Source organism: Urocampus carinirostris, chromosome 19 (assembly GCF_059441175.1).
Source record: "Urocampus carinirostris isolate Australia breed hairy pipefish chromosome 19, RoL_Ucar_1.0, whole genome shotgun sequence".
NCBI lineage: Eukaryota > Metazoa > Chordata > Actinopteri > Syngnathiformes > Syngnathidae > Urocampus > Urocampus carinirostris.
Window position 1 is genome coordinate 11,628,663 of NC_142367.1, and position 26,164 is coordinate 11,654,826.

Below are 26,164 nucleotides of genomic sequence, written 5' to 3' on the forward strand. Positions count from 1 at the left end.
TTATACGTTTAAAAAAAAACATTACTTTTGAAAGATTTGTCCGTAACTACAAGAAAATAAAAAAATATATATTATCCAATAAAATACTAAAAATACCAACACAACATTAAAAATATAAATATTTACCCGAAAGACTCAAATACACACACACACACACACACACACACACACACACACACACACACACACACACACACACACACACACACACACACACACACACATATGGTAAAATTTATTAAAAATGAAATTACACCAGCTCAGTAGCCTACACCAGCTCAGTAGCCTACACCAGCTCAGTAGCCTAGATGGTAAGGCGCCCGCTTTGAGACTGGGAGGTCGCTGGTTCGCGCCTCGGCCGAGTCATACCTAAGACTTATAACATTGGTAAAATGGCGGCATTTTGTTGTTGTATTTGCGAAAAGTGTTTCATCCTCTCCCACTTGACGGCGTTTCGTCCCATAAAGATTTCTTTGTGTCCCGAGCGTACGTCCACGCCGTCCTCGCCCGCAGACAAGAGTGCGTTGGCGTACAGAGGCCGGATTGTGCGACTCTGACTGGCCTGGTGTTTTTTTGGAGAGGTTGCCGCATGTTTTGTCTGGCGTCCCGCCGCCGCATGAAGACGCACTTGTGTCCAAACTTCGCCTCCTCCTCGGCCTTTATCTCGCCCCCGCCTGAAAGAGGCCACTTGTCCTCTTTTGCCATTGTGATTATCAAACAAGAGAGCAATCTGCAGCACAGAATCGACGCTTTCTTTCTTCAGTCAAAATGTCACAATGACGCCATTCTCAAGCTCGAAAGCGGGAAGAAAAGCCCCAAAGAAAATTTGGGAGAGGCTTGCTTGCACTTTCTTGACACTCAATGTCTTTCTACTTATTTTATTACAATTTTGCTGATTTGAAGTGTTATCTTTGCTTGTTTATGTTCTATATTGTATGTACTGTATTTATATTATTCATACTTCTATACTTTGTTGTTTGCTATGTATATCACATCATTATTTTTAAGTATTTTTTTTATCTTCTGTGCAAAATTCGATAAATCATACTAAAAGTTAGCAAACAATATTTGGCTAATTTTAAGTATTGCTTTTACTGTATTTTTGAAAAATGTTTAAAATTAGCAGTCACCAGACCCTGGCATCCAGGTCTTTCTTACTATGTTTTCAAGTGGGATTATTCCAAAATAGTCGAGCAAAGGCTCCCAATGAGTATAGAATTTACTGTCACACCCATTGGGATAAAATTCACATTTTTTTTTACCGTATTTTCCGCACTATAAGGCGCACCGGGTTATAGGGCGCACCTCGAAAAAATAGTTCTTGGTCCAATTTTTGACATAGATAAGACGCACCGGATTATAAGGCGCTACAATGGGAACGTGGACAAAACAGTCAGATAGTTAAGTCCAACTTATTACCCCCTTAACATTCCCAAAGCTTGCAAAGACGCAAATACGTGTCGAGAACACGTGCGGATGCGGTGTCCGTACGATGTCACTCAAATGCATCGTTCCATCATTCGGAAGGTTAAAGTCTTGGGATTCAAGAAATGCTAACCATTCCTTAGTATCTATTTTCTTTTTCGCTCGCAACTTTACTGTGCATATGACAATAAACACTTGGAATTGAGTTGAATTTAAAAATAGACACTCCATTCCATCCATTATCTGCACCGCTTATCACAGAAACATCGAGTTCAGTCTGAAACAAGATACAGGGACAATATAAAACCCGAAGTAGCTCACCGAAGTCGTTGTGTTCATAATAATGTGCAGCCAATGTCCTCTTATATCCGTGAGGGTAGTAAATCCAGGAGAATAAAATAATTTCAAATACAGAATAGAAAAAAATGCTTTCTCTATGCCGTCAGCCACGTGCCATAAACATTCATCTTTTTTGGCCAATTGCAGGCTTTGTGTTGCCGTTTAAGCCAATGCCAGCCTGTAAATGATAAAAAGGATCCGCCTCTTGACATCCGAATAACTTTAGCCAATAGTGATCGATTCAAATGATGATTGACACATTGGTTAGCCAATGAAACGCCGGTAAATAAATCCCAGCATACACCGTTGTTTTGGCCAATTGCAGGCTTTGTGTTGCCGTTTAAGCCAATGCCAGCCTGTAAATGATAAAAAGGATCCGCCCCTTGACCTCCGAATAACTTTAGCCAATAGTGATTGATTCAAATGATGATTGACACATTGGTTAGCCAATGAAACGTCGGTAAATAAATCCAAGCATACACTGCGTACTACTTGGCGTTCGGGGGAAAATCGAGTCGGCGGCTGCAAGTTAGTTGGAAAACTTTGCAATTTTAAAATTGATCCATAAATAAGGCGCACTGTATTATAAGGCGCATGGTCAGCTTTTGAAAAAAATAAAGGCTTTTAGGTGCGCCTTATAGTGCGGAAAATACGGTAATTTGAGCAAAAAAGTATATCATGCAGCCATGCATAAAAGGCAGGTGGTTCTGAGGACTTCCACAAAAGTTATGTCAAGTAAGTAAAGGCGTTATCCTGAATAACAGTTGTCGAAAGATAGTCAGATTTGCGGTGATGGGATTGATATGTTTTCCTAAAACATCAAAAGTGCACCCAAAAATAGTCTCCAATGCTCAATTACTGTAGTTTAGGACATGACCAAACCATAAAAGTTGAGTGACAAGGACTTTGAGAGCACCTGATGTAATGTTCATCGCTTGAATCAGAAAAAGTCTTATGGAGTCTATGTTCGCTATAATGGAGTCTGGGGAGCACCTTAAATCGAATAAGAGCCAGCCTAGTTGAGGAATTAACGGCTCCAAGGGCTCTTTTTCCAAAACTCCTGAGATAAGTTCACTTGTAATCCGTGCTCTTAGTCAGCTTTTATCTTCATTAAGGTACATTCTATATTTTTACTCAAAAGGTTATAGAGAGCAGAAACCGAACTTTTAGGTGGATGGCCTCAAGGGGAAGGTCAATCCCCGAGGGATTTGGGCTCTGTGGCCAGGATAATGTGTGTATTCTAGCAAAGTCCCGTTGCTGAAAGTACCGGGTAAAAAATCAGAGCCATTCAAGCCAAATGCTGTGCATAATTGATTGAAATTTGAAAATAAATTCTCCAAATTTAAATCCCCTAGACAGCACATGCCTTGCTCCAGTGTTTTAAACCATTCATTTATCATGGTTGGTGTGAAAAGGCAATTATTGCATATGGGATTTGCCCATATTTTCCAAGTTGTTATGATATATATATATATATATATATATATATATATAAAGAGACAGATAGAGACTGTATATACAGTAGCTCTCTCTCTCTCTAAATAACATTTTAATTTTATCAGTATTTATTATTTTTGTTATATATAGTTAACATACATTACCATTATACAAAAATACAGGATAAGTTTAGCAATTTTGAAGGTGTTTTATTTATTTTTTTCAAATTTTAGAATTTGTATTTTTAGAGGGGGAATCTCTTTTTTTATATATGATCATGAAACTTAACTAAGACCATATGTGATGTTTTGCTAATTTGAAGGTTTTTTTTTTCTTATTCTGTATTTTCAAACTTATTTTTCTGTATTTTTTTAATATGATTTTTATATAAATTTGTGTGGAGAAAATGTTTTTTTATATTTTGTTTGTTTTTTAATTTTGTAATTTGGTGGGAAAATTATTTAATAATTCTCACGTTTCATATTGCGTGCAAAATAAGCGTTGTAAGCGTTGTTTTTTTCTTATCTGGTTTCAATTTCAATCCTAAAGTGCTGCAGTGGACTGCCAGAGATCCATAACACAACCCGGAACTGTTTTAGCCAGGATGAAATCAGCCGACGGTGACTCGCAACGCCACCCTCGTAGTGTGCCTCTTCTGAATCATCCCTTTGAGCTTTGGTCTGTCATCACATCGTTTTTTTTTTTTCTTTCCGCAAGACTTATGAACTCTCTCTCAACCACAAAAGCAATTCTCGTCGATCGACGAACACAATTCAATTTGGGACCATTGCGCTTGGTCACAACAAACAACTCCGGGACCGCCCCCTCCCTCCTGGCTGCAGCTCCACCCGCCGCGGTTAATTCCGTCCGGGAGCTCCCTGGGGGCAACATCGATCCCCGTATTGTGAACCGCCTGCCGATCCGGGACTGATCCGCTGTCTCTCTGGTGGTGTCATACTTTGGAAGATGGCGGGCAGGAGAAGGAGGAGAAAGCTGAGCTGGGCGGCCAGTTTCAGGGGGCGCTCTGGCCCCAGGAGAAGGGGCGTGGAGGGGCTGTGTGTCAGCAGCCTGTTGGGGGTCCTGAGGTCCCACTTGTGGATGGTCGGGGGTGAACGCGACACTCGACTTTTGCTCGACAGCGAAGTCTACCCGGGGATGCGACAGCACCTCCGCGCTCACTCCGTGCCTTATTCTTTGTGTTCGTCCTCCGCAGATGGCGGGACCGAGGACCTGGAAGACGCCCGCTCGTCCGGTCTAGACCCTCATCTCAGCTACTTTGGCCAAGGTAAGCAAATAATACAGGCTGTAGCTTTCATACTGGTGCTTGGAATCCTTGAAAGAGCTTGAATTTTAATGTTGTTTTATCAAGGTTTGAAATGTGCTTGAAATTTGGGTGAAGTACTTGTAAATGCTTGAAATTGTTTTTTGGGCAGTCTGACACGATAGCCTGCGCATTGTAGAACAATGAATAAGTCTGCTTAAAAATAATGCCAACACTGCTTCTGGTGTCTTCACTTTTCCATTGCATTTCTTCTTTATTTGTAGTTAAAGGCAGCTGGCATTAGTTTGTATGGTGATGTCATCACCTCCTGGAGTCGTGAATATAAGAGGACAGGTTTTAATGAACAATGGATAGAAAACGGAAAATAAAAACACAGGCACAAACTTAGAATTCTTCTTTTAATGGTACAGGAGAAATAGGAAAACTGGTATGAAAGTCCTTTCAAAGTGCTCGTATTTGTTGGCCTGGAGAGGGATAGGTGCAGCCTGGCTGTTCTTGCCCAAGACACACCACAGTAAATGGTGCCCTTAAGACCCTAGTGGTTAAGGGATCGAGACACTGACAGATTTGGTCATGAAAAATGTGTACAAACCCTGTGGATTGTTCTTGTGGCGTAAAGCTGTACGAGGTTTGGGGTCCCTGTCCTAACTTTAGCCCTAGCTGCTAAGGCAAGGATCAGCAACCCAAAATGTTGAGCCAAAACTGACTCAAGAAAACAAAAACATAATTAGGTCCGAGGTTGCAAAAATCTAAAGATTTATATCAGGGATGTCAAACGTAATTTGGCTCTGAGGCCAGATCCAGACTATTCTGTTCCGTGGCAGGCCAGATCAGTATTAGGCTTTATCCTTAGTAACCTACCCTACATATTATAATTACGGATGACATGGAATCTTTTCTCTACACAACACATTTATTCACAAACAATAGGAAAGAATGTTTTCCAGTTCGGCATTGAATGAATGCAGTTTTACACCTGAACAAACTCACCACTCTATACAAACCCAACACTACCCTTTAGTGGCCGGGGAGGGCATTTGGTTTGAATTTATTTATTCAATTCTTGATTGAAATTACCTACACTAACGGTCTCCAAACTTTTTTTAAACTGAAAGCTACTTTTGGTTACTTATAGGCACAAAGGGCACCCAGTTTAATGCATTTCTAAAATAACGTATGTTTTTGCTATGTTGTTACCATGTTATTGCCAGTTTAATTATCAAGGGTTTAATAGACTCAGTCAACCACAAAAAAAGAATACTAGAAAATCACAATGACCCAGCCATGGTGAGCTATTTTTAAAACAGTTCTGCGGGCACCACAGCGGTCCTTAGGGGGCACCATCATGACAGCGGGCACCACATTGGAAACCCCTGACTTAGACACTCTTTTTTTTGACAGGATTGTATTCTTACCCGTTTAATGTGACTTCTGTGTTTAAATTAGGGTGAGAGGTTGAGTTATTTTGCCATGGTTTCTTCATTTACCTCATGTTGGAGTTTTGAGTTTTTCCTTGCCCTCAGGTAGGTTTTAGATCAGGGGATGGTGTAATAATAGTCTGTAGTTTGTAATAATCTGTGGTTTTTGCAGCCCTTTTAGACTCCTTGTGATAAAGGGCTATACGAAAAGGAGAAATGCGTTACTTGAAATCTAATATTTATTCCACAGATTTTTACAGCATTATAAAATGATAGAAGTGATTGTGTCATGTTCGTCTTCCTATAAAAAAACATATTTTCAAAAATATGTATTTTCCTCCCAAATCTTTTACAATTTGTACCATTTGTAGCACCAGGGAGACTCTCGGGAGCGCTAAAGATCCGCCGGGTTCCGGCGGGAGGGGGTTAGTGTTGATGGCTTGACTGGAAACTAATGATTCAATGGGTTCGACTCATTCCGATTTTGATTCGATTTATCATGGTGCAGCTCAATTCCTGAGGTTATGAAACAGACTTCTGTCGATAGTGTATTATATTTCTTCAATAAAAGACGACTCACTATGAATATTAGTGTTTCAAAATGATTTGATAAGATTGAAAGGGGTTCCATTCGGGCTCCAACAAACAATTATTTTTAATAATTGATACATCTGGTGATAATGTTGCAGATTCTTTGGATTTTTTTTTTTTTTTCCAAACCTTGTTTTCTTAAACATCCTTTTGTCTATTTTCTGCACGGCCTATCCACACCAGGGTCGCAAGGGTTTTTCGAAAACAGATTTTTATAAAAATATATTTTACTATATTATATTTATATCGGGGCAGCACGGCAGTGCAGTGGTTAGCGCATGTGCGGCACCGTTTTGAAGTCATGAGATGGAACCTCCTGTGTGGAGTTTGCATGTTCTCCTTGTGCTCGCGTTGGTTTCCTCCCACAATCCAAAAAACATGCATGTTAGGTTAATTGCCGGGTTCAAATTGTCCCTGAGTATAATAGAGCGAGTGAGTTGTCTGTCTCTGTGTGCCATGCGACTGGCTAGCAACCAGTTCAGGGTGTCCCCTGCCCACTGCCCGAAGATAGCTGGGATGGCTCCAGCACCCCCGCGACCCTACTGAGGATAAGTGGTGCAGATAATGGATGGATGGATTATATTCATATTATATTAGAATATTGGTATAAAATATTATAGTATTAATACATCATATTTATTATATTATACTTTATTGTGTAATTTTATCAATATTGTAGAAAACAAATTATTATTATTCATTTGCCCAAGATAATCAACAAAATTCACATTTTGTCAAGGTATAGGAATCAAATTACCGGTAACTAAACTCATGTTTGTTAATATCCATCAATTTTCTTCACCTCTTATCCTCAATAGGACCGCGGGGGTGCTGGAGCCCATCCAAGCTATCTCTGGCCAGTGGGCTGGGGACACCCTGAACTGGTTGCTAGCCAGTTTCAGATGTTTGTCAATAATTTGTAGTAAATGAAGTCCATGAATTAATAAACCTGAATCATCAGTATTAAATATTTCGTAGAATATGACATTTGTTAAGATGTGCCACAGGATTTCTTTGCTACATCATGTTAAATTTTGAATAAACACACAGGTACAAAGTCTCTTGTAAATCAGTTTTAAAAACGCAAACAAATATTATTGATTTATGTTTAAATCATAATGGACAAATTTGACATCTTGTTAAGTTTTTGGGATTAATCTATTAAGGTTATTTTAGGTCAAAAATGAAATGCATTTATATAGCGCTTTTCAAGTCAATGACTTCCCAAAGCGCTTTACAATGTGCTCCACATTTCCCAATCGCGGCCTTGCAGCCATGTAAGGCGCTAACCTGCTTATTGGGGGTATTAGGGGTTCAGTGTCTTACCCAAGGACACTTCGACATGTAACACGGACGAGGCGGGATTCGAACTGGGATCCCTTGATCCCAAGACGAGCGCTCTACCTCCTGAGCCACTGCCGCCCCAATGAAATGATCTGCATTTATATAGCGCTTTTCAAGTCAATGACTTCCCAAAGCGCTTTACAATGTGCTCCACATTTCCCAATAGCGGCCTTGCAGCCATGTAAGGCGCTAACCTGCTTATTGGGGGTATTATGGGTTCACTGTCTTACCCAAGGACACTTCGACATGTAACACGGACGAGCCGGGATTCGAACTGGGATCCGTTGATCCCAAGACGAGTGCTCTACCTCCTGAGCCACTGCCGCCCCTCATTCTTCAGTACTTTCTTCATTATGTTTTGGGCCTCTAATTAACAAAACATGATTATTTATATTCCACATGTTCATGTTAAAAATCTTTTAAATAGAATTGTTGAGCTCTAGCATTCTTCAGTGCTCGCCTTTGATTTTATTTAGGAAGGTTTTGGCTAGTATTAATTTATCAATTCTGTCATATTTTGTAATTTATTTAGAAATCAAGGTTGTTTTTATGAGCTTTTTGTTCTTTCAAGTGAGTTTATATGTGATTACGAGTGTTTAAAATAATGCATGTAAGATTTGTCAATAACATTGACATTATAACTAAAATTGTAGATATATTCTCACTTTTTTATGTTTTTAGAATTTAATCGGAAGAAACAATATCAACTAGTGTTGTCCTGTCCCCCCCAAAAAAACTGAAATCTTTTCACCTAGGATGATGTTTTCCAAGGAAATCCGGAAATTTTCATAATGCTTCTTTTAAGCTGACCGACGTTAGATGTTAATCGGCGGCAACAATAATCGGCAGTGTGTTGCCCAGACTACTTTTACAAATGAATACTCCAGACAAAAACAAAAAGCTTCTATTTTTTTTTTTTTTGGGATGCTAACGATTCTCAATTTGGAGTTTTAAAGTGCCAAAGAGTTTATCAGCAGCAGGGAGGAAATGTTTTGGCTAATTAGCCCCCTCCCCATTCCGCCCTGAACCATGTCTCCCCCCCCCCCGTCCTTGTCGACCAGTGTGGGCGTTTGTTTATTTGGAGTCACGCAGCCAAAACATGTCATTATAGCATCACATCAAAGACCAAAATACCTTGTTTTTTTTAGAATACTCCTTAGCTGCCTCGTCAAAATGATGACATTAGCGGTTAGCTAATCCAGCGCATTTCAACCTTTTCCAGATGAGGCAAAATTGTTTACTTTTAAAGTCAAGTCAAGTCTTTTTTTTGTACAGACCCTCCCCTACTTACGACCATTCGACTTAAGTAAAACGGTAGATACGAACATTTTTTTCGCGAGGTCGAAAAATATCCGGACATTGCTAGAAGTTAGTTTTTGTATTGTGTGCACCTTTTTCCTAGTACAGGACATTACTGCAGTGCTTTTTTCTGCCGCTACCGGTGTGTGGCGCTGTGTGAGTTCACCCAGCATCCACCTCGAAGAAGAAATCCGGCTTGTACTTCCTAGTTTGTGTGTAAACATACTGTACTACGTGTACTGTATCTTTAGCGCGCTAAGAACTTTGACGTTTTTATTGTTTAATATCTCGTGCATCCATTAAATATTGTTGGTGTAAAGTGTGAAGAAGAGGCGCACTACTTATTTAGAAATGAAAGTGAAATAATAAAGCTTGATGCGGTTGAGAAAAGGGTCAGAATGCTTTTTTTTCGCAACTTTTTAACATGTAGGAGGACGTCTTGAAATGCATCTTCGAAAAGTAAGTTAAACTCAACTTTATTTATTTTTATAGAGCATATTATTTAATGAAATGTTATTTTTTTAGCACAAAACAATTCAGGCCCCTAACATACTTATTTAAACCTTAAACATACAAAATATAGCACTGAAGCAACTTACGAACAAATTCAACGAGAACGATCGTCCGGAACTCGTTTGCAAGTAGGGCAGCGTCTGTAGTCAAAATTTTAAGGTATATCATTTTACAATACTGTACATTTTTGTAAATACATAAAAAAAATCTATAGGCAACATTTTCTGAAGTTGGCATGAATTTCTTCCCCCAGTTAACAGTCATGTTGTAAAAAAGATGTAAGCACACGTATATCTAAAAACACAGTTTAGTTGGTTGTTTGGTTGGTTGGATCCCTTAACCACTAGGATTGTAGGGGCACCATTTCTCGTTCGTAAGTAGAGCAGCGCTTGTATAGCCCTTTATCACTAGTTTTAAAGGGCTGCACGCTCGAACCTGCGTATCTCTTCTTGGCTCTTAGGATCCTTAGTAGACCAGCATTTTCAAAGCAAAGGCTTCGGACCGGAACATAGGTGGGGGGGCAATAAATCTGAAAGATATGAGGGAGCAAGTCCATGCATAATTTTGTATACTACCAACAGAACCTTAAAAATCACATCTTAAGCTAACAGGAAGCCAATGCAGGTTATCTAAAATCTGGGTAAAAATGTATTTCCCTGTATTTTGACAACAATTTCAGTTTCTTTCCCTATTCAATGCTAGTTACCTTCCATAGCATAACGACAACTTTAGCAGTGTTCATTTTACCTCTGAAAAGTGATGGGTCTCGCATGCTCAAAAATCTATGGGTCCCAACAGAGATCGATGGGTCCCCAAAATTTAGTGTTATCGAGGTTGAAATTGGAAATCAGCGACGAATGTATAATATAAATCTATATATTCATTCAGTTTTAATCATCACAGTTTATTGGTAATACAAATCAGTTATCACTTCAAGATTTTTCAGTTCACAGCAATATTGTACATTATTCAAAATAATATTGCTGAAATAATTATATTAATCTATGTTTTCCTTCAGTTTTAATCATCACAGTTAATTGGGAATACAAAGCAGTTATCACTTCAGATTTTTTAGTTCACAATATTGTACATTATACATAATAATATTGCTGACATATTAATCTATATTTTCATTCAGTTTTAATCATCAGTTAATTGGTAATACAAAGCAAGTTATCACTTCAGATTTTTCAGTTCATATATTCTTTGTGGTTTACTGTCCCGCCACAGTTGTAACGCCTTCTCAAAGTCCAATCCATTATCATCCTCCTCATAGCGTAACCAGGAATATAATTTAGTCTATTTTAGCAGAAAAGTCCTTTTCTTGCAAGGAGTATTCTTTTGTTTATTTTCTTTCGTCGAATCGTTCGCTTCAACACCCGTGTTTTCCTTGCTTTCGCGATCTTCCGAAGAATTTCCCCGCCGTTTTTTCGTGCCGGAATTATTGCCGTAGTTATCACTTTCTGAATTAAGTTTCGACTTATTACTGATACTGAAGAAATACCAATTTTGTGTTGATTTTCACCTTCCCTCGACGACAAGCCACCACAACAATGACGTAATCTCGAACCAACGAGATCTCGTTTGCCGTGATCGATGTGCAGACAAAAACTCGAACTGCGAGACCAAAACAACAATGGCAGATCTGCCTGACGAAAAGTTTGGAGTGCGGTAAATCTTTGTTTGAAAAAAAATGTAATCGGGTAATAATGACAATTTTGTGTCAAAAAAGTTGCGTCCCAGGGACGCACGTTGACTTGACACTTTGCGTGTCAATGATGCGTCTAGGACGCAGGGACGCGGGCAAACGAAAACACTGCTTTAGTGGTTAGCTTACCCAGTACTTTAAAATGAAATAACACTGTATTGTTGCCTAAATTAATGGTACATTGGCAATACAATTTAAAAAAAAATCTGGCTAGTACTAGTAAATCATTTTCATATATAAATAAATATTGTTGTGTATCCTATTTGATTTTTACCATTTTTTACGATACAATTAATACAATAAAAAGGATGGCTGAGGTTATCTTCATTATCTGTCAGTGGAATAAGTGAGCCGGCTGGGCAGAGAGCAGCCAATGATTTTCCGTGCTGTGGTCATGACTCTTGTAATCTATTCCATTAATCTGGAAGAGTTGTTTGTGGCTTTTTATTCGGCCACAGCACAAGAAAATTCCATCAAACAATAATGAACAAAAGGAAACCAAATGTACAATACAATTATACCATACAATAGCATGTTCCCAAATGGAGTAGGCTAAAGCTGAAGCTTTTAAGTGCCTACACCTATTATCTTTTTTTCTTGCAGGGAAGACATATTCAAAATCAAAACAAGAAAACAGAACCATACCCCATTAAGGAAAATTATAAAGTAAAGAAATTGCATATCAAACTTATAATAGTATCACTGGTGACTCATATAGCATATAACAAACAAAAACACTTGATAAATTCATCTTTATCTAAAGTACGTATAGTATTTTTTTTTTTTAATTTTTTTTTTTTAATGTATGTATTTAAGGGACATTTTTCGAGTCATTACCTAAATCCCGCTATAAATGAATACCTTTTTTGTGGCACAATGGCTTTTTAATTAATGTTCTGTGAGAATATTTGACCTTTAAGTTATGGATTTCCCTGAACTGTAGTGTCTGCTCTGTAGAGAAACAACTGTTGAATAGTTGTTGGGAGTTAGTGCTTACTCGATTTGTATATTAAAAATATAGATTTGATCTATATCTTCAATTTTTAACATTTGATTTTATAAACGGTCTGTTTTTGCATCCAGCGTTATACACAATCCTCATAGATTCTGCTATTAAAAGAGTGAAAATTGGACAGATACTCAACAACAAAAGGCTTTTTGCAAACACATGTTAGTTTGTTGTGACTAATTGGGTGAAATTGGACAATTATTTGTGGTACAATAGACAAGATCTCACGGTACACTCGTATGCCATGGTACACTGGTTGAAAAACATTAAGCTAATGCGTCAATTTTCGCCCCTCAGGTGGCAGCCTAGACAGCGACTGCGCCTTCGAGGCGGACTATTACTCGGCCCTGCCGCCGCCGTTGCCTTCGGCGCCCTCCATGGCGGCTGAAGGTGTGCAGCACATCCGCATCATGGAGGGCGTTTCACGATCGCTGCCTTCCTCACCGCTACTCGGACACCAAGCGCTCGGCGTCCGGCTGCAGGCTGTCAAGAAGCTCACGGGTGAGATAGAAAACGGTTTTTTTTTGTGCTTTGTATGTGTTTGATGTTGTGTTGGGGGTGTAGGTTTAGAGTAGGCCGCTAGGGTGCACCAGATCATGAAAACTCTGAATATGCATGGGATTGGTGCAAGATGATGCTGAACTGTCTCTGCCTTTTGCTGTGAATTAGACCTGTTGTGGGGTGGATGAATCGATATTTATATGTATATATTCATATTTTCCCGTACGAACTGTTTTCATTTTTATTATTTTTTGTTTAAGTTCTGTTATTTTGCTTAGTGTTATTTTTTAAACGCCAGATATGATCTTTTAGAGTTAAAATGATGTAATTTAATTTTTTTGTTAATATATTTACAGTATAAGTAGCTCCGTATTTTCTTAATTTATTCTTATTAGTTTTTAAGTTTTTGTCTTACTTTTTGCGCTCATTCTTTGATTTTTTTATTAGATTTTATTTTGTTTTTAATTAACTAATTTTCCTTTTTTATTGTGTTATTTTGTTTTTTTTATTTTTAAATACCAAATATTATCTCATTTGAGGTTTTATTTTTTTGTTTCATTTTTTAATTTTATATATATATATATATATATATATATATATATATAGCGGCGCAGTGGTTAGTTCTGAGGTCATGAGATCAGTTCTGATCAAACCTGTGTGGAGTCTGCATGTTCTCCCCGTTCTTGTGTGGGTTTCCTCACGGCACTCCGGTTTCCTCCCACATTCCAAAAACATGCATGTTAGGTTAATTGGCTGGTCTCAATTGTCCCTAGGTTTGAATGTGTTGTCTGTCTCTGTGTGCCCTGCGACCAGCTGGCAACCAGTTTAGGGTGTCCCCTGCCCACTGCCCGAAGATAGCTGGGATGGGCTCCAGCACCCCCGCAACCCTACTGAGGATAAGCGGTGCAGCTAATGGATGGATGGATATGTGTAATATGTGTATGTATGTATGTATGTATGTATATATATATATATATATATATATATATATATATATATATATATATATAGGGCAGCACGGCGGCGCAGTGGTTAGCGCGTGTGTGGCACAGTTCTAAGGTCTTGGGAACCTCCTGTGTGGGTTCAAATCCAGCTACCGGACTTTCTGTGCGGAGTTTGTATGTTCTCCCCGTGCTTCCGTGGGTTTCCTCCGGGCCCTCCGATTTCCTCCCACATTCCAAAGACATGCATTTCAGGTGGATTGGCCAGTCTAAATTGTCCCTAGGTGTGAATGAGCGAGCAAGTTGTCTGTCCCTGTGTGCCCTGCGATTGGCTGGTAACCAGTTCAGGGTGTCCCCTGCCCACTGCCCAATGATTGCTGGGATGGGCTCCAGCACCCCCGCAAACCTATTGAGGATAAGCGGTGCAGCCAATGAGAGATATATAATATATATATATATATATATATATATATATATATATATATATATATATACACACACACACGTGTATATTTTGTATTTTTTATTTATTTATTTGACATTTTCTATTTGTTTTTTTTAATTATTTTTCAGAAAAAGTCGATGAATCTTAATTAAGTTCCTTTTTGGATCAGACCGATTGGAGCTCATGTTGTTTTTATTCAAAGGTGCGCTGTCACCTCTCCTGGATAAAGCCGGAGTTTCAACTCTGTATTTTTAGCTTTTGCACCTTTGATCTGTCGTCAAAACTGTTTGCATATATTCCAATGAGGCTAACATTTCACGTTGCTTTATTCCCTTTTTTCTCTTCTTTTGTTTTTACACGTGTCCTCCGTTGCTCAAGCCTGCCAATGTTTCATTCCGTCAGCGCGGACTTTTTTGTCACCCTTTAATTAATCCGAGCCAGCGCCGCGTCCCGCTCAGCATGATGGCGCTAAATGCGCTCGCGCGTGCGTCGCCTCTGACGTCAAAGGCACCGATCGCTCCCTTGTAAACACTTTCTTACTCTCTAAAGATGTTCCACCTTTTTTTTCACTGTTTCCTTCTCATGTTAGCCAAATGGCTGCATGCTTTTCTCACCACAGCTACTATTGTTTTTATCAGATGTTCCATGTAGCTAGGTTTTGTAATCCTTTACTGGTATTTTTGAGTAGCTTCTCCTGCTAGTCGCTAAAGTTAGCCACTCACGCCAACTCCAGCTATTATCAGATGTTCCAAGTGTACTGATCTCCAAGTCCAGTGATTCAGTGATCTGGCTTTTTCCCCTCATTGTTTCCTTCTCTAGTCACTTATGTTAGCCACTTGGCTGCAGGTTATGGCTCGCTGCTAGCTGCTATATTTTTTGTTAGCTGATCATGTTTAATCCTTCAGTTTCAAACTCAACTGAGTTCTGTGATCAAAGCATCTGGTGCTTTTCTCCAAAGTTTCCTTTTCTAGCCACTAGGCTACAGGCCGTGGCTCACTCCAGCTATTGGCTCTTTTCAGCCGCTCCATGTGTATCCAGCTTGCTTGTTTTTGTATTTTCGCTCATGCGGATTGACAGCATCTTTCATGTTCTGTCACACGTTGAAATTCATCCCGAGATAATATGGAAGTGGGCTTCCAAATCTTTCCAAGCGGTTTCCTTGGGGCTTCGGTAGTGTGTCATTTTCTAATGCTTCAGCTCTATTCTAAGCTACAAGGAGCGCTAGTGGTGACTTATTACACACTCTAACTGCTTCTTTTTTTTCGCCCCCTTTGTGACATCAAATGTTCTCGCCAGCTTTGCACAGATCTCCCACCTTGGCTATATTTAGTCAGCAACAATGGCTCATTATGAGAGTGGGGCTGTAATCGTTGATGTCTTGTTGGTTTAGCATAGTGACGTACAAACTTTATGTAAAGCTTGACCACAGAAACAAAGATTTGAGGTTTTTAGGTTGAGATGTTCTTCAAATAAGTCTGTAAAATAGGGAGGTTCTGATACCATTGGTCACCAAAACTGATACCAGGCACTGATATCACCAATGCATACCTATACCAACAACTGGGGCTCACGTTAACTTCAAAATTCGGACACGGACTTTTGGAATGAGAGAAAAAGATGCTTAATGAAACCATCAAAGGGAATTGTTTAGGGCCTGCCAACCCTGCGAATACTGGTTGAAAAGCCGTCCAAAAGACTTTGAAAAGACAAAAATCAATAGATATCATGAAATAGGATATTTGGGATTAGAAAAAAAAGATTAAATATTAAAGATCAACTGGAGTTTTCTGCAAAATACTATTGCAAAGACGTCGAACAGAATTTGAAATGCTAGATGGATATTTTGAAGAAAATAAGAACTAAACAAATAAACGTGTAACTGAAAATTTTAAGCATACCAACCTAGTAAGTGAAAATGCATGGAAAGCATGTTAAAAAGACCTTGAAATTACTTTAAAGACTCCATAGTTTACTTTGAAGAAAAAAGAAAAGTTAAAAAGTTCCAGGTACTCGTTTCATTTTTGTCATGCCACAATTTAGCTAACATTTGTTGAAAAGCAGTCCAAAAGTTGTCAAAATACCACAAGGTTACACTAAGGTCATCGCTGACGTGTGTATCGCGATACGTGTGTTTACGATACCGACCGTAAAACTTGTGTAACCTTCACCAGCTCGGTGGTACGGTGCCACAACACTATGGGGAAATAAGCGCAATAATTAAAATAGAAAGAAAAAAATGATATTTTTTTTGGAGGCGCGAAATAACTGTCAAAGATGGTCGCCCTTCCAAGGGTAAAACAATGTCACGCTTTTTGTTTTTTTCCCGAGCAAATCAGTTTATAAACGATGATCCTGTTTGTCCAGTAGCCGCAAAATCTTGCGCCTCTTAATACCCCCCGCCCTCGTCTTTTTTGGGGGGGGATTATGCCGTTTTCTTCCCGTTCTCCATTCCCACCCTTTTTCCCTACCCCTCCTTTCCTGCTTGCCGGTTGCCATGACAACAGCAGCACTGCGCCATTCATCCATCGGAAGGACCTCGGGCTCACATTTTATTTTTATTCCTGTGGATATTGAGACCTGGTCCATTTTAGTGCGTCGCTTACTTGTACCCGGGGTGTCAACCTTGCTGTTCGCTCCCCCTAAACCCTCCTTCCTTACGAGACGACAACCGCCTCCTCTCTCTTCCGCTCACTCCTCCCATCGCCGCCGTATCGCTTACTCGAGCGCGGCGTCGGCGGCCAAAACCTGAGGAGATCTCGCTCCCGCCCCACCCTTTTCTGAGACCAGCCGACCCCCGCCCCGATAGCAAACCCCCACCCATCCTCGTTTGACTTCCTAGGACCTCCATCTCGCCCGGGTGATGCGGGACGGCTCCTTTTGAGTATGGTGAGCAACCGAGTACCGCCCTCGGGGGTCGCAAGGGGGTTACGTGACTCCGGGAAGTGATTTAACGCACTTGTCGCTAAAGACGCTAGCGTAGGCCGTGGAGGAGACGTGAATCAAGCGTTGTGTTTGAGTGTTTTTTTCTTAAATGGCGTGGGTGAGCATTCGATTGTCATGCATGTGTGTGTGTGTATCTAAGTACAAGCTGTGGGCGGCTAATCATGCACTTTCCGAGCATAGCATCAGACTGTACAAGTACCATACGCTTGCATAAATAGATTAAAGTTGTCAGGTGGGGATCTGAGGTTTTTTTATGGGGAGGGTCACTTCCTCTGACTTGCTGGGAGCTGATAGCCCCCCTTGGGGACCTGCTGTCTAGAGATCGGAACAAAATGTTTCGATTACAGCAGCCTATAGTCATCCCCTGCCTCCGCCGGTTGGCAGTGACTCGCCTATGACGACTTTTCAAGAAAAGTTGCTAGTACTATCCCTCGTCCGGTGCTATTGACTGTTATTGATATCCCTCGGGTGGACCAAGTGACGATACTAGATGGTGAAGCACTTATAAGGACATATATATTCGTGCATAACGCACTTTTTCTTTCTTACCTAAAAATGGAACATAAAGCGTGTGTTATACACAAGGTTTTACAGTAGTATACTACTGATACTACTGAATCACAAAAGATGGCATGCAACAGGAACCGAGCCTGGGTTGCGGCGGTGAGAGCGCTGAATCGCAACCACTAGAGCACTAGTAATATATGACATTCAAAAACAGAAAGTTGTCCTGAAAGATAAAAATGAACGCAAAAGCACTCCGTGGGAAACATCTCTTTGGTATATCCTATATTAAATCGGACTTTGACATTAAACATTAAGTAAATACATTGTAAATTCTATGTTGATACTGTGTACATTTTGCGTTATCACTAAATGATTTTAATCATGGCTGCAACATATTTAACATCGTTTGTCACACTGCTTAGTATGAGCTGACAAAGAGTGAAACAAGATTTTACTGATATAGATATCGATTTTATTAAAGAATTAGGGGTGTATGTTACACAGGAGTGAGCGTTATACACGAATAGGTACGGTAAACAGGATCTTGATCTCAAAATATAATATATAAAGATTGTTAGATCACCTATGTTCTGGCAGGCCCAGATATAGCTTATGTTATTGATGATGCAGCTGCTAGTTGCATACGTGTATAGCATTGCTTCCTTTGCTAGCTTCGCTTTTGCAGCTAGCATAACATTAGTAGTATTGCCAAATAATTTTGCAGGTAATGCTAGCGTCACAAATACAAACTGTAAATGCTAGCATTGTGAACATGGTTGGTAGCTTCTGATGCTAACAGTATTGCAGACAAAATTTTATAATTTAAATTAAACCCTGTCTAGATAGTTAATATTGTCGCTTTAATTAAATGAGTCAGAAACTAGCTAGAGGCTGCGTTAGTGCAATAATCTGAGCCAAATCCAGACAAGTGAATACTGGAAGAGAATTAACAATCTCTAGAAATTTCAGTCCCTAACCTGGATTTACCTCACATTATCGCTAACGCAGCTGCTAGCAGCATTATCAAATAGGATCTTTTTGGTGGCCAGCTTCGCTTTAGCTGGTAGCATCTCATCAGCAATATTGAGCAACTAATGCTGGTGTCACAAACGTAAACTACAAATGTTAGCATAGTTGTTGATAGCGGCTCATTTTAATGTTGAATCGTCCAATTTTTGAATGTAAAATATAAATCAACCCATCCCCAAAAAGTTGATCTATTTCTCTAAACAGGCAGAATTTTGCTAGCTGCTGCGTTAGGGAATTTAAGCTAGCGATAAGGCCAGAACATAGCCGATCTGAAATTCTGCATTTTCTAAAATTTCGTATGTGACCTACACCACTGGTTGTAGAGTGGTCAGAGTACCAGCTCAGTAGCCTAGATGGTAGTGTGCCCGCTTTGAGACTGGGAGGTCGCTGGTTCGCGCCTCGGCCGAGACATACCTAATTGGTATAATGGCGGCGCCCTCTGTTGGCTGCGGCTGCATCGACTCGCTACAACGGGTCAGGTGTATCGACATTTCGTTCTGTGTACATTGTTACAAAGAATGACAATACAAAGGAAATTATTATTATTAATTATATAAGGTGCTCTCATGGTTGTGATCCAGGTCCGATTCCCATTGCATCCAAAAATTTTATACCGATTTCTAATCCAAAGTTCGGGTGTCCTTCACCATGTAATATTATCATAGGGCCCACCCCAGGTACGTCTTTAGCCGTCAGTAGTTCGGAATGAGGCAAAGTACGAGCAATCTTTAATGAAAAGTCTCCAACAGCGAGTCAGAGAACAGAAGAGCTGATCCAACAAGCAATTTTTTGAGACTACGATCTTAAAGACGTTCACAGTCTAATATCGTCATATTGAGCACTACGTTCTACGTTGTGACTCTAGCTACAAAATCTGTTGTACCAGTGTGACTTTGAACACCCCCGCTATCCAAATGACGTTACTAGCCGTTACCTCGGCATTTAGCGGCCCCTGCAGTGTGCTATTAATAACCCTGAGAGAGGTTTGCTTACAAAACAGAGTGGCTTACAAGCACACCCACTCGTCCGAGCGGCTTTCAGACCTGCGCCACGCCACCAGTGCCACCATTAGCATGCAGCGCGGCTACGCCTGCTGTCGTTTCAGTCGCCACGTCCGTCTGGTCCTCGTCGCTGCGCTAACTCGCTAATATGTTCTGCCTCCTCTCTCCTGTCTTCTGGAGATGGTTCCCAGCCACAAAAAAGGGAGTGGTCCTAACAGTTCTCAAAAAATAAACGCCAGCAAAAGCCCTTTCCTTTATTTTTCCGTAAAGTCCTCGGTGGAATTGTCGCTAACACTTCGAGAGATGACAAAGGAAAGTTATCGCAACAGACGCGGCGCTAATGGCGCTGAGTCACCAGATACCCCTAGGAGTCCGACCGTTGTTAAATCCTCTACATTTTTAGTAAGCCTGTACAGTAGTTCAAAGTCAATACGAGAGGCTCCATTTTGATTTAGTCGAGGTTAAGAAAATCTTAACACAACTTGATTCAATAGTGCCTAGTCACAAAAGCTTAGACCTTAAGGGAATCCTTTAGGAAAGACTGATAAACAACCTACTTCCTGGCCTTAGACTATGATTAAATAACGTTATAAATCAGGGGTCTCCAACTCAATTGAGTCTGGGGCCGCTGAAGCTAGGATCGTGACATGGGGCCATATGGGGTTTTCCACAAAAACAGCGCTAATAAAACCATACCGCTGTTCTTAAAGGGACAGTGTTTTATATATGTCCAGTAGATGTTGCTGTAATGTGTAGTGAAACCAAAATTTAGTCCAATGAAGACTACAAATTACAGAGACTGAAAGTGAGCAAAAAGCCACATTTTTCTTCTGATTTTTTCTTAGCCTTTCTCAAAGAAGGACAAAAGGAAGGTAAAAAGAGGGGGGAAGACAACAGTAATGTAAAAAAGTAGGGGAATAGAAAGCAAACAAATGGGAAATGGAGAAAAATAAAGACAAAAGGAAAGAAAGAAATGAAAGCAATTAAAGAGAAAAAGAACAAAAACAAAAATCAACATTTCTGTCTTTTTTTCTTTTCATTTTTTACCTTTTCCTTTTTTTGAGTTATACTTTTTTTAATTCTGATCTTTTCATTTTTCGTTTGTGTTCTTATTTTGGTCCTTATTTTTCTTTTTTTCCTCTTTTCATTTATTTTTTCCTTCTTGATAAAGTGTGTTTGGGTCACTTTTTGTCTCCAAATTTTGTCTTCTACCGTTGTACTTTTAGCACTTGTTTTCAGAGGAACGACAGAATACAGCGACATATAGTGGGAAAATAATAAACACTGTCCTTTTAACTTTTATATTAAGGCAGTGGCCTCAAACTATCAGCCTGGGGACTGCAAATGCCCCCCTCGGTTTGAGAGCCATTTTATATCTAACAGAAAAATTACATTTACCACAGCTGGTCCAGTGCAGTTATTGGATGGATCCCAGTTAGGAAGGATTAAATTGATTTTAATGCACAACGCCGATCAGTAATGTATTGACACCGTTAAAAATGGTTCCCTGTAAATAAAAAGATCATGAGTTAAAAATTTTGATGGAACATAATGTAAAAAAAATTGCTATTACTTAGAAGACCTACATAAGGAACCTATTTGTCCATGGCAAATCCTGCTGATTCATCCCAGACTTTAGTTCGGGGTTCTCCAACCTTTTTCAAGCGTCGAGCTAGCTTTTGTTACTAATTAGCGCAAAGGGCACCCAGTTTCATATACATTTCTAAAACAGCAACCTAGCCAGATGGCTCGCTAAACAGCTTAGACGTAGCTTCATAGTTAGTTTGAAAAGTACACAGGTAAAAAACTGAAAGGGAGCCAACTATATAGCCAAATGGAAAGCTTAAAACAAGCTAGATAGTTAGCTGGAAAGTAGGCAAAAATGTAGCTTGATAACTTGCAAAAACATAAAATGTTAGCTAGATAGCATGCTAATATATGAAAGGTAGCTAGATGGCTTTCTAAATAGCTAAACATGTAGGAAGATTGCTACAAAGCTAAGGTAGCCAGAGAGCTAGCTTCAAAATGTCACAATTTTTGCTCATTCGCTTTATAAAACCCATAAATTGGAATGAAGTTTGTTGTATTTCCTGTAAAACAAATCAATAAAAAGATGAAAAAATACATGTGTTTAATAAATGAATAGATTCATATTCTATTTTCTTAAGTGTCTAGGAATAATTATCAATACTCGAATAGATTTTTTTCTCAATCAGTTGAATATCTAATAAAACAATATATCATGTTATTACCAGGTTAATTATTAAAAATAAGGTAAATAGACTCAGTCAATCAAGAAAAAAATCATTACTAGAAAATTACAATGACCAAGCTCTGATGAGCTATTTTCAGAACAGGTCTGTGGGCCCCTCAACTGAGCTTAGAGGGCACCATGTTGAAGACCCCTGCTCTAGTCCTGTTTTTAGGTTCTACTTCACTCACTTTCTAGAATTAAAGTTGCTGAGTCATGAGATACCGGACCCTCGGGAGAATCAAAGTTCCATCACCGCTGCCTGTATTTTACAAAAACAAACCCTACTCCTTGAATGTCACATCGTCCGACGAAAACCTCTGCCATGTTTTTGTGAGAATTGCTTCGGAAACGACGACGGGGGCGCCAATATCATTAAACGCTGCACCGACCTCATAATAACGCCGTCTTTCGGATAATGAGCCTTCTTAGCAAATATGCGCCTCCTCTCCGCCTTCTCAAAATTCCTCCCGAGCTTCACCTTGCTCGTATAATCCTCCCGAGACGGCAGAGACTGATGCGCACACGGCGCGCACACGTGCCCTACCATCAAAATCGGAGGAGACAGTCGGGCTAATGAAATTTCAGTCGCTACGCTAACATCTGCTCGGCGTTTCTCTGGTTTGACATCCGAGCGCTAGCGTATAAATAATTCCGTGCAGTAGAAACATTGATATCCACTTTACATTTTAGTGTTCATTTCAAAAAATGAAAATCGTTGCGCTAGGCTAACGACTTCATTACGAGCTCATCGAATCTGGAATTAGCTAGCCTTGAATCCGATCAATGTAATTCTAAACAGCAGGTATTGTAATTTCAAACATAAAGCAGTATCTCCTCCAGTTGTAACAGTTAAAGTAAAGGTAAAGGAAATTAAAAATAAAAAGAGAGACTTTTCTGTGTTTTTGCTAGTCTCAGGCGTAGAAGCAGCTAGTTTATAGACAAAGATCACAATGATTTCAGCATAGAAGCTAGTTTTTGGCCTAGATGCTGACAATAGAAGATTACGGCAAGGGAGGTGTTAGTTTCCAGCGCAGATGAAGACGAAGTTTTATGCATAGAGAGACATTGTTTTAGACATAGAAAAATGAGCTATTTCCAGCGTTAAAATATATGCTATATTTGGCTAGTTTTTGGCACTGAAGATTTCTAAAAAAAAAAAGAAATAACACAGAAGTTCGTCTTGTAGAAGAATTAAGCATTTGTTTTCTGTGTATAAAAAAAACAACAACGCCATGTTTGGATGTACCTAGTTTTTGCCAGAGAAGAAGAAAAAGTATTTTGGGGGGGAAAGAAGATGGCAGGTTTTGCTCGTAGAAGAATTAAACATTAGCCTTCAGGGTATAAAGACACCGCTAGTTTTGGGTGTAGACGTATTTAATTCTAAGCTTCAAAAAGTACTAAAATCAGTAGTTTAAGGACTATGAAAACCTAGTTTGCCTCAAAGAATAAGACCTGATTATGAAGCGTAGAAATACAATCCTAGATTTCAGTGTGGAAGAAGAATTTATGATAAGCTTTCTGCATATGAAAGGATAACACTAGTTTTGGGTTTAAAAGGAGAGGATAAATCTAATTTTCAGACCAGAAAAAGACTACAGTATTTTTTTCGGCAAGAAATATGTTAATTTGCCTTGTAAAATATTTTAGCAGTAGCTTTCCCAGAAGCTAATTCTTTGTATTGAAGAAGAATCTAGTTTTAATAATAGAAAATGCTATATTTTGTTATAGAAAGTGATATTTTTGACTAAGAAGACTAGTCATTTCCCCGTACAACAGAGATATCACACTCGGTTTGGCACTAATCCAGACTTTCTCTTCCCAGGTGGACTGGATCAGTAAAAGAATGTAAACTTTAAATTCTTAGATTACTGTAGTTTTTCCATTTTATCATTGAGTCTACTTAATATCCTACTCTACATATTATAATCATGGATGGCAAGGGATCTTTTCAAAGCATTACACATTTACTCACAAACAATGGGAAAAATGATTTTATGTTAAGCATTGTATGCCTTACGCGGTTCATTTTAACAGTTGAGTGAATGCAGTTTTGCACCTGAACCAATTCACTATGCTACACAAACTAAAGTGGTATCTCTGAAAAAATTGTCGTGCTGGTTTGAAATGAATTAAAAAAATAAAAAAAAGAAATAATAGTTTTACCTGTGCATGGGCAATGAGATTAGACTACGATGGTAGGTTTACTGAAGCTGAGAGTATATCCTTTTTGGCCAGAGGGAACATTTGGTTTGCATTTATTTGGCAAATCATAGCTTTCTATATAAATGACCTAAAGACTAACTTCTTTTTTTGACCGGATCCAATCATTCAACGGGCCAAGTCCTTTATGTTTGACATCCCTGCCGTAGAATATGACGACACTTACTTTCCGTTTAGTAAATGACGGTGCTAGTTTTGGGGGTGGAAATAGTCAACGCTAATGTTCAGTGAAGATGCTAGTTTCCTGTGCTAACTCTTTGTGTTAGGAGTATCCCAACCGTCTCCTCAACCCAACCAGCTTTGCCTCAATCCACTTCGATTTGGACACTACCTCGATAAGCGCCTCTTTCTTGCAGGCGCGGCGAAGTGCCGGCGGCCATCGACCAAACGCGCCATCAGCTCCCGGAGTAAACCGGGGATTAGCTTCTTTGTTTGTTCCTCTGCCGGATTTTCACCTGTGTGAAAGGTTCGAAGGCGTCAGGGCGGCTGAGTAAATCCTCTCTGCGGCGTTAGCTGCGGCAGTGAGCCAAGTTGACAGTGTTGATGGATGGCGGCGATGGAAATCCGCTCGTCTAATGAGCTTATGATAACGACACCGTAATTATGGGCACGAAAACATCAACATGGTTATTACTGAAACTAAAAAAGTAATAAAATAAATTCATTAAAAAATATATAATAATGGTTGAAAGACCTGTACCGAGGATGAGTGGTTAGCGCGTCAGCGGCACAGTTCTGAGGTCTTGCGATCGAACCTTCCAGTGTGGAGTTTACATGTTCTCCCCGTGCTTGCGTGGGTTTCCTACGGGCACTCCGGTTTCCTTCCACATTTCAAAAACTTCCTTGTCAGGTTAATTGGGCGATCCAAATTGTCCTTAGGTGTGAATGAGCAAGTGTGTTGTCTGTCTCTCTGTGCCCTGTGACTGGCTGGCAACCAGTTCAGGGTGTCCCCTGCACCTGCCCAAAGATAGCTGGTATGGGCTCCAGCACCCCCGCGGTCTAATGAGGATAAGCGGAGCAGATAATGGATGGATAGGTGGAGCTGTACGGACTTTTGAACTTATTGACTCGCTGCATGTCGTCACACTCTAGCATTCCTCCTACCAAATGGGTTCTGCCCTGCACAGCTCTGCTAAAAGTGAGATAAAAGCAGATAGGCGCAGTGTAAATTAAAGCATGAAGGCTTTTTAAACTCAGTTGGACATTGTTAACACATACCTAATGTAGAAAATATGTATCTTTCAACTTTTTAAAGGACACCTCAAATAACGCATGCCACCTTTAATTAACTCTTTTAGTGCTAAAAAGAATTAAACTACATTTTCTGTCATTTTTTTACGAATCCCGATTTAAAAAAAAAAGCTATTATTTATTCCTATTTATATTTATCTATTTCCATTTGTTACATTTTGTGCATTGTTATTGTTATTTCGCTTGAAGTTAAAAGCCAAACATGAAAGACAGAACAACAAAAACTCAATTTTGACTGAAGTGCTAAAATAATCTAAAAAATATAATTAAATTGTTAATAGTTGATATAAATATTTAATGGGTGTATTTTATTTCAACTGTCATTGTTGGAAGAGCTTGTTAGTAAAGCAAATGTTTTTTTTGTGGCTAAAAGTAACCAGCTTACGAAGAGCTAACTTTGCGGTTCCACGTTCGCGGGTTAAGAGCTTCGCGGGTCTAAAAAATAATAATAATAAAATAAAATAATGGAAAAAAAACATATATATATTTTTTTTAAGCATTTTTGAAGGGGCGTCGCTACTCCGCGGATTTTCACTTTTCGCGGATGGTTTTGGTCCCCATTAACTGCGATAACCGAGGGATTGCTGTATCTAATCATTTTATATACAAGCAAGAGAAAAAATTCAGGCAAACATTTTTTTTTCTAGCTAAGACAAGCTGCCGTTAGCATAAAGCTAGTGCATTAATGCCATTGTTAAGCTAAAAAT

At 39.4% G+C, this 26,164-nt stretch overlaps 1 protein-coding gene across 1 annotated transcript in view; it reads left to right on the forward strand.

Moving 5' to 3' along the window:
• Window positions 1-26,164, forward strand: part of tanc2b (tetratricopeptide repeat, ankyrin repeat and coiled-coil containing 2b) — a 102,388-nt gene that overhangs the window by 22,659 nt on the left and 53,565 nt on the right. Inside the window, exons 3-4 of the mRNA XM_088322938.1 lie at window positions 4,415-4,486; window positions 12,663-12,866. Of these exons, the coding sequence (XP_088179064.1) occupies window positions 4,415-4,486; window positions 12,663-12,866 (276 nt within the window). The remainder of the gene's footprint in view (window positions 1-4,414; window positions 4,487-12,662; window positions 12,867-26,164) is intronic.